At 43.4% G+C, this 9,257-nt stretch overlaps 1 protein-coding gene across 3 annotated transcripts in view; it reads right to left on the minus strand.

Moving 5' to 3' along the window:
* The window catches only part of trpm7 (transient receptor potential cation channel, subfamily M, member 7), a 41,469-nt gene extending 32,589 nt beyond the window's left edge, over window positions 1-8,880 (minus strand). For all 3 annotated transcript variants that reach the window (XM_069173368.1, XM_069173369.1, XM_069173370.1), the window contains exons 1-2: window positions 8,709-8,880; window positions 531-610 (exon numbers count right to left, since the gene is read on the minus strand). In XM_069173368.1, coding sequence (XP_069029469.1) covers window positions 531-610; window positions 8,709-8,711 — 83 coding nt within the window. In that variant the 5' untranslated portion in view covers window positions 8,712-8,880. The remainder of the gene's footprint in view (window positions 1-530; window positions 611-8,708) is intronic.
* Between the last annotated feature and the right edge of the window lie 377 nt (window positions 8,881-9,257).

Here is a 9,257-nt window from a genome sequence, read left to right on the forward strand (position 1 = left end):
TGCAGCTACTGTACCTTTAATTTAGCTATTTTGTGACAGCTTCTCATGGACACAGTGTTCATTGTGACCATCATGCTGAGCCAAGAAGAAGCCTACATACAATTTTAACACTGCTTTGAAAGATTCCAGTAAGTCTGCAGAACAAATCCTGATACATCAACATCAGTGCTTAACATACACACGCAAAAATATCCTTTTTCAGATAAATATCAGTACACAAAGAAATACTTCAATAAATGTGATCCTGATGTCAAAGAATGAAACAAACTGTCCAAATGATGAAAAATAACTTCCTAAAATGGCAGTTTTGTAAAATATTATTATAAAATTCAGATCTTAAGACTGGCAGAAGATATGATAGACAGGTTTATCACTGTAATTATAGTGACAGACATAAACATGAAAACAGACTCATTTAGCCTTTGGAGAGCAGTGGTTAGGGTTTGGGCCTACTTTAACACACACCATACAATTACACCGTTTCCATGGCTATCACCAGAAGACACAGTGGAGGACGTCTGAGCACATACCTGTGGGGGTCCTTTGACACTGGAAGTATGTACACACATTCCCTCTTGGTGAAAGTGCTTTCTATCCAGGGTTTCTGGGACTGGAAACACAAAGAAACAACAATAAGTAGAGGACAGAAGCTTATGATCCTCACATTTGTGTTTATGGGTTCATTGCGTTTGCATTTGACAGATATAAAAAGCATTTCAAGGAAATTGTCCCCAGAGGGTGTTAAAAACAATGATCCTCTGTACAGTGTTTTCAGAAGCAGTGCTGACATTTATCTATTGTAGTTTCAAAAATGAAAAGCAAAGTGAGCTAAAATGATTGGAGAATAAATACAAAGGTACATTTTAACTTCAGTTAGAACAATGTTCTCTGTTAATAATGAACTCCAAACATCCAACAAGGCCAAAGGGGATCTTGCACCCCTTAATCCAGGATTTAGTGTATGAAAATCAAAGGGAATAGAACGCTTAATAAATAAAACATTTAAATTAAACATATAAAATCATGACAACTACAGTTCAGGAGGAAAACCAGCTACAGGTGTCCATCAATGCTATAAATGGTAATAAAACAATCTCATTCTATAATACCATTTTTTCATAACAAGGATTTATTTTATAGGAATTTTCAATTACTGCCTCATGCCTTATTGTTTCTCCAGTACAGCTCAGAGGAACCTGGGGGCGATTAGGACCATTAATCCCTCCCAAGCACAGAGGGAAAAACCTGCAAACGCCATCACCTGCTTTAAACCGAAGCATTTAATCAATTCCTGAGACTCTAACAACAGAATTACAGAGTGGAATAAAAAAAAAAAATAAAAAAAAATGTTCGCTCTCAAAAAGTTTCAGGTCAAAGCTCTTACATCCATCAATACATCCCGCAGAGACTTGCATCCATCACTACCAGGGTTCAATTCTACCCACAACAAATGACGCTTTCACCGAAACATCCCAATAAACAGGTCATCCCACCGCTCGGCCAGTGTCATCGAGCCACTGAGTGTGTACCTCAATGTCCTCCTCTTCATCTCTGTGTTTAAGGGCTTTGTACAGGAACATGCCAAGGCTCCTTCATGCATCTCCCGGACAAACCACAGTCACCACAGCTTCTCCCGAGCACTGGATCATCAGCGACAACTCGCTACACTCTTGGTCTCTGAAGATCTGCACGCAAGTTCCATGAAGGTCTCAAAGTCTACAGCGATACGATTACCGTACACATCCGGCCTCAGTTAAAAGCTGAGTGATCAGTGAGAGGTTGCAGCCTCCAAACTCCAGCCACCGTTAATCTGTAAGAAGCCACTCAGGGGGCAGATCAATGTGTCTGAGACAAACTAGATATTATACTTAGACCGGGGAGAAAGAGGCGAGGGAGGCGGGGGTGTGGGAGAGGATTAGTGGATGGGCAGAGGCCTCAGTGATATATACCTAGTTCTCTAATGACAACGCACCACCGACTGTGATTCATGCAGTACACACAAAACCTCTCAACAGCAACTCCGGGACTGGGCCAACTCTTCAAGAGGCCTCTTTTATTTTGAAACTCATTTCCCAGAGAACAGATATACAGTATTAAAAATGAATTAAGATAGCTGCTAACTGATGCTGTCAATAGACTGGCCACAGTAAAGCAACATAGGTTGACATATTGCAGAAGTTGAAGGGTACCTAAACTTGTGCACATGCCACCGTTACGGTTTCATTTTTATATTAATGAAATTAAAAAAAAGTAACAATCCTTTAACATTTGAAGAAAGAAAATAGTTTTGGGGGATTTTTGCCTTCAGTCAACAGTCAATAGTGGAGAGGCATGAAACAAGGGGAGTTAAGAGTTGTATTTACAACTTTAGGTCTCGGGTATGGAAAACGTCTTAATTACGCGTGTCCAAGCATGACAGATCAAGTTCAATACTATTTTATACTCTTGTCTCACTGCTGGAGCATAATCATGGGTTAGGTCTTAAAACTCAAATTGCCTAAATAATGAAATTTTAAATTTCATTTAATATGAAATGTTTTCCAGACTGAATGTCCGAATCTCCACCGATGACATCTTTCATGTTAGTTGGACCAAAGTTCATCCTGCGAGCAGTTGAAAACGTTTCAAATGACTGTAACCTGGCAGACGTGAGCGAGATGGTTTTTGTTTGTGTAAATTATTATCTCGGCAGTGTGAATTATCATCGTTTTCTATATGAATCTACTGTATGTTTAGGCTGATTTGAACCTTGCCCTGAACCCTTAGTTAACCACACAACCCTCAATTATCAAAACCACTTATTTAAGAGTGAAAGAGAAAAGTGAGTGCAGCTGAACGGTTGACGATAATCCCAAAATCTACATGCGCAGCTCTGAAATTATGACCAAAACAGTTCAACATTTTAGAAAACATGCCCTATAAAAATCGTCCTTCTAGCACGTGTAAGGCATTAAGATCTTTTGACAGAGCCGTTTCCAGCCTTTTTAGTAAGCCAGGCTAACCGGCTTTGGGCTCCAGCTTCATATTTAAAGACCCTCTCCATTGAGAAATCAAGTTTTTAGCATTGTTCATGTGGTGTTTTGTATGCTAGAAGACATTATCAGGAGAATAATAAGCAGTCAATGCATCTGAGCATTTCGACTTTGGAAGCGCAGCGAGTCTGGCAGTCTCAAGAACACAGATTCAGACAGTCAGGCTTTAATACATCACATAACTAAAGAACCAATCCTGTCAACTTGCCGAGTGGTTTTCTATATCACGGAGCTGCCAAGTCGAGCTGCAGGTGAGCAGAGGAGGAGTGGTTGGAGATAAGGCTGGTGACTATTTGCATATTCATAAATGTCAACATAGTGAATGAAGGTAAAGGTGTTGAGTTACATCTAAGCCACTTTAGGGCATTAGAGGATTTTTTTTTTTTAATTTTTTTTTTTTTTTTTATGTTCCTTCTAAATGTGATTTTGATGAACAGAGATTAAGTTTTAGGGTTTTAATTAATCCCAGGAGAGAAACTTTAACACACAGACAAGACATTTTCCAACTCTCTACAAGAAAGTGAATAAGTGTATTTCTGCAGAACTATTCCTTTAAGTTTCTGTATTTGACGTAGGCATTCGTTTGTTTTTTAGTTTATGGTACATTACATACATTTCTTGTACAGTGAACACGTGACATTCAAAGATAAAATATGAAGATCTGTGTATAGTGTGCACTCTATAGTGCTGGTTAACAGGTAGGTTTGATGTTGGTGGGCCAATTGTTGTCAGGCTTCCCTCCTTCTGACTTCACTGTAGGAGCAGATAACTACTGATACATCTGTGCATTAAAAAGGTTTAGTCCATTCCTCATGAATTTTAGTTTACAGTCTCCGTAACATCTGTGTGCTGTTGTTATCACTGTTATACCTGAACAGCAGGTCAATCACTCTTCACTTCAACTATATTAACCGAGTTAGTGATCTAATCGGTGTCTGAAATCTAATTCATCGAGTTAGTGATCTAATCGGTGTCTGAAATCTAATTCACCGAGTTAGTGATCTAATCGGTGTCTGAAATCTAATTCACCGAGTTAGTGATCTAATCGGTGTCTGAAATCTAATTCATCGAGTTAGTGATCTAATCGGTGTCTGAAATCTAATTCACCGAGTAGAGTTTCACTCCCTGCTGAACTAGTGACAGCTGTGAGACACACCCGTTGAGTTATGGGATGTCTTTGTGTGGCGCTGTGGGAGAATGCTTTCAACAAAACGCCTCCGTCTTTTTGGTCCCGCACACTCTAACAAAGTGTTAATGAAGCAGATAAAGCGGGACTGTGCTCCGCTAACCTGTAACCATGGTACCTGAGAATGTCAGGCAACAAAAGACTGGAGCTCTGGAGCCCCTGCCAAAAACACACATACACTCACTCTCCCACTTCCTCGCTCCCCTCCCTCTTCCTCTCTGGCTTCGTTCTTTGAGCTCCAGGTTGGATGATTACTGTTTCTGTAGGAAATACAACTCTGCACCTTTCTGTCCCTCTCCGCTCAGCTGTCTACAATGCGGTGATTTTTGTTCGCAAGGCAAATGATTGCGTTTCTGCAAAGAGACGCAAATTGGATCCCGTCCCGTCGCTTTATCTTCCTACTGTCATCCTCCAACAACTCACAAGAGCCAGCACTCTAAAGTCAGAAACCTTGCCAGCTGAGCTCTTCCTCCCCACCCTCCTTCTTTTCCCCCCTAACAAGGCTGGCTGGTCAACCCATGATTCCTCTGGCCCTGCCTGACGTAATACGGGCTGAGATAACATCTGGCCCGGCAATTCTGTTTGCCATTAGAAAGAGTGGAAGCAGTGGGGTCAGCACTTTAGTGTGAGCCGCAGCCAAACAGAAGAGTAGTTCTCAGAGAACCAGCACAGACAACAAAATCCCTTCCTGTTGTCCCGTTTTAATTCATTCTCTGTAAATGGGAGACAGAACGAAGGTTTGGGTCGGAAACAAACAAAACGGAAAAACAAATTTATGCAACAGTTCACATTTTTGATACTGAATTAAAAAGTACAATATAATTTACAACAAGAATTACAACTGCACCACTGCTGTATAGCTGTGTGTATGTGCGCATGGACTGAGAACGAAGCATCCTCCACGGTACAACGAGCAAAAGCTCCTGTCAAGAGTTTTTTTCATGCCATAAGCTTAATTCCTTTACTGCCGTTATCTTTGAATTGACATACATCACAGCAGGAATTTTGATAATGAATTCATAATTTAAGTAATTATTTTAAACAAAAATAGCACATTCTCTCTGGTTGTAGCCTGTAATGTGTGAACATGTCCGTTTCTGCCATTTGACAGGAAATGTAATATTTTTGGATCGGTTGGACCGAACGAAACGTTCGATGATGTTATTTTGAATTTTAGGAAAAAGTGATGGAAATTTTGTATAACTTTCTAATGTTTTAACCAAACAATGACTTAACATTAATTTGTCAGTTTATTAAGGCAGCAGCAGCATCACATTTGCCCTTAAAGCTAATATCTGATGTAATTTACTGTCAAGTCATTGTAATGGACACTGTATAAAACTAAAAGGCAGTGCAGCAAATTTCTTCAACAAAACCACTGACTGAGTGGCTCCAATTTTGCGCAACTGACATTTACAACTCAAATACAAAGGACAGGAGAGGTCAGGGTGAAATGTCAGAGGTGATCCCCTGTACCAAACGTTCTCTGAGCAATTGCACAGCAAATTGGCAGCTGGCAGGTAAGATTTACCAGCACATATCCAATCTAATCATAATAACATAATAACCTTGGACAATCCACCCAGGAAAATGTTGCGAGATGCAGGACATTGTTAAAAACTTTGCAATTGGATCAAAGATGAAAGCAGGCCGTTACACTCTGGCTTCATTACAAGAAAACAGGTCAAACACTATGAGACATTATAAAGAAAGGCCTTTGCAATTTGCTGTCGTTGCAATTTTAATTGTAACGAGATATAGGCCAATAAAAGAATACTAAATGGAGGGAACGAGCTCATTATAACCTTCAGATAAGATCCCCGGAAGGCTACACAGAAGTCCATACAGTCATGAGACCGAAGTGTGATAGCTCTCCAGCTCACTCTTGTGCCCTCAGGGCAAACCTCTCAAAGGCTGCACAGCATGAGCTGATACACTGATAGCATGCCACCCTGAGTCCTACCTCCAAGGAACTGCATGAACCTGTGCTGTAAAGCATGTGACGGCTTTTCTTCTCAACATCTGGAGCTCATGGTTATGTGAGCCAATGGAAACCCAGGTTCAAGCAGTTTAAAGCTAGGACATAGCAGCAGGGACAGTCCCGGGTCTGTAGCTCTGTCCGTATATAAAACAGAGACAAGCGTCTATTTGTACATTTTATATAGGCTAATAACTGCAGCACGAGATATACAAGACCGACTGAGTTTGAATCCCCTACATCCCCAAGTTTGAGAGTGCACGCAAGTCAGCAAAGCGCCTGACCAGAAGCTAACAGCGCTGCAGTGAGGTGAAGCAGTCAGCTGAATACTAGAGGGGAGCGCTCCATTCATAAAAATCAACAAACTGTGACTGTGACCAATTTCTTTTGAAAACCCAGTTCAGGGCCACCGGAAAAACTTTATTAGTAATCTTCAAATGGGCTTGTGTGTGTGAAATAAATGGATTGAAGCGTGAGGTAACAGCTCAGAGATGCACGCCACAGTCTCAAAGACACACACACATACACATATGCACATACACACACACACACACACACACACACAGACAGACAGACAGACAGACACACAGACAGACAGACAGACAGACAGACACACACAAGTAGGTCTCGATTCTATTCTGGGTCACAACATAGTGATGCAAGACCATTTGCACAGAGAGCACTAAAGCCCCAGCTGACCACCAGTTAAACCAACCCACCATTGCGTAAGAAGACTGTGACTTGCAATAACAATACTTTATCACAGTATGACAGTACAGATAAAAAAAATCATGCCGAGCGCCGTCGTTCAGCCGCAACAGCTCCGATCACGCAGTTACTGTCAGGCTGCTCAGAGCAGCAGCACAGGACTGTCTCGTCCAGAGGTAAGCCGGGGCATGTGACCAGCTCAGGCCAGCAGTGTGGGGGAAATAAGAAGCAAAAGACAGGCTGCTCTGAAGACTCATTGAATCAAGTCTGACACCGTGGAGGAGAGAGACGGATATCAATATGTCAACAATGTGATGTGTAACAGGAGATCAGATCTCATCCGAGTCATGATGGTCTCCTCATCTGAAAGGCCACAACTCATTCACACAACACCATCCGCTGTGTATTTCTGTTCACTTTGACTTAAAATGAAAGACACAATCTGTCGCGGTTTCATCTGAAATATGAATTGCATGGTTTCTACCTTCAAACATTTCGTGTGGGTCTTTCGATGGAAGGACGAAAGCCCATTGAAGTGCTGATTATCACGTCTAAAACGAGGCCGGATGATGTGACAAGGTTAATAGGTTTCACCACACTGTTTGGATCAAACTATTTGTCCCTTTAAAAACGGCTTCGTGTATTTTACAGTGTTTAACGCCCGTCATGACGTCATGATATAAATATATACATCATAACAGACAATTGAGCCACATTTGAACTACCATCACGTGATTTACATCCAAGCACAGAGGACATGATCAGGGTGTGTATCGACACCGCTGACTCAGCTGTGTCTTCTTCTTCTTCTGGGTGAAGAGGGACCAGCCGGGATGTCCTCAGGAGTAAAAGACGAGGGGGACAAACATGCGACGTGGGGACCGAGTCTCTCTCTCTCTCTCTCTCTCTCCCAGCGGTCAGGTCAACACACGGACTGTTTCACCACTTCACTTCTCCTGGAGGAATAAAACGCGTCCAGGTTTGGACAGTCGGACTCGTTACTGGCGAGGACTTTGTCCGTCTCGTCTTGTCCAGACGTGCGAGACAGCTGGTGGAAATGCGTCTCGAAACAAGTGCCAGCCGCGATGAATCGGAGAGACACACCGCCGTGGTCTTCTCGGAGAGACACACCGCCGTGGTCTTCTCGGAGAGACACACCGCCGTGGTCTTCTCGGAGACACACACCGCCGTGGTCTTCTCGGAGAGACACACCGCCGTGGTCTTCTCGGAGACACACACCGCCGTGGTCTTCTCGGAGAGACACCTCCGTGGTCTTCTCGGAGACACACACCGCCGTGGTCTTCTCGGAGAGACACACCGCCGTGGTCTTCTCGGAGAGACACACCGCCGTGGTCTTCTCGGAGACACCGCGCTGCTAACATCAGGCGGCTACCGCAGCAGCTGCTGCAGCTAGTTAGCTTCGCGTAAATGACTTAGCATCTAGCGCTTAGCGAGCTAGCTCTTTAGCTGCTAACCCGCGAGTCGTTTTGTTGTTTTGTTGTTTTGTTGTTGTTGACGGACGTCAACACTTTATTTACTTTATTCACCCGAGCAGCCAGACAGTCGGTAAACACTGCAAATACCACCGGGACCCCCTGACAGGCAAGGTAGGTAGGCAGCATGCACGGAGGAGGAGGAGGAGGAGGAGAAGAAGGAGGTGGTGGAGGAGGAGGTGGAGGAGGAGGAGGGGGGGGGGGACCTGCCACTCAAAGCCTCCGATCAGTCACGACGATCCTCCGCGCCAATTTAACACGACTATAAAAGCCCGACGAGCCGGCCGACCCCCCGGAGAGGCCCCACTTACCATCCTCTTCACCGTTGAGACGCAGGAGGAGCTCCGTCGTGGCTCTGATCCATCTATCGGCGGTGCTCTCGGTTAGCCTCGGAAGGAAAGCCCGGTGGACGTTGGAGAGATCCGCTTGTTCGGCTGCGGCTCCAACGGAAGGTTGCTTTTTCATAATTGTGCGACTCCAGACTGACGCTGCGTGACGAGCCGGCTGACTCAGCCAGCTCTCGGTCACGTGGCCGAGGCGGAGCCAGCGGCCACGTGTGCGCTTTGTTTTACTTCCTAATAAATACAAACAACCGCGCACACACACACACACACACACACACACACACAAAACAAAACAAAACAAAACAAAAAAAGGTACACCGTTTTTTTTTTTAAGTTTAACCCTCGTGTTGTCCTCGGGTCAAAATGACCCGCAGCTGTGTCCAACCAAGTTCTATTTTATTTATTTATTTATTTATTTATTTATTTTTTGATCATTGGTGATCATTCTTTAAAGAAACCCTCGCAGCCTCCTCGTCACCAATGATCCCCCCAAAAATATGAAAATAAAATAGAACT

The sequence above is a fragment of the Embiotoca jacksoni genome, unplaced genomic scaffold, assembly GCF_022577435.1.
Source record: "Embiotoca jacksoni isolate LCO1_2020_lvr unplaced genomic scaffold, fEmbJac1.0.p SCAF_6, whole genome shotgun sequence".
NCBI classification, from domain to species: Eukaryota; Metazoa; Chordata; class Actinopteri; family Embiotocidae; genus Embiotoca; species Embiotoca jacksoni.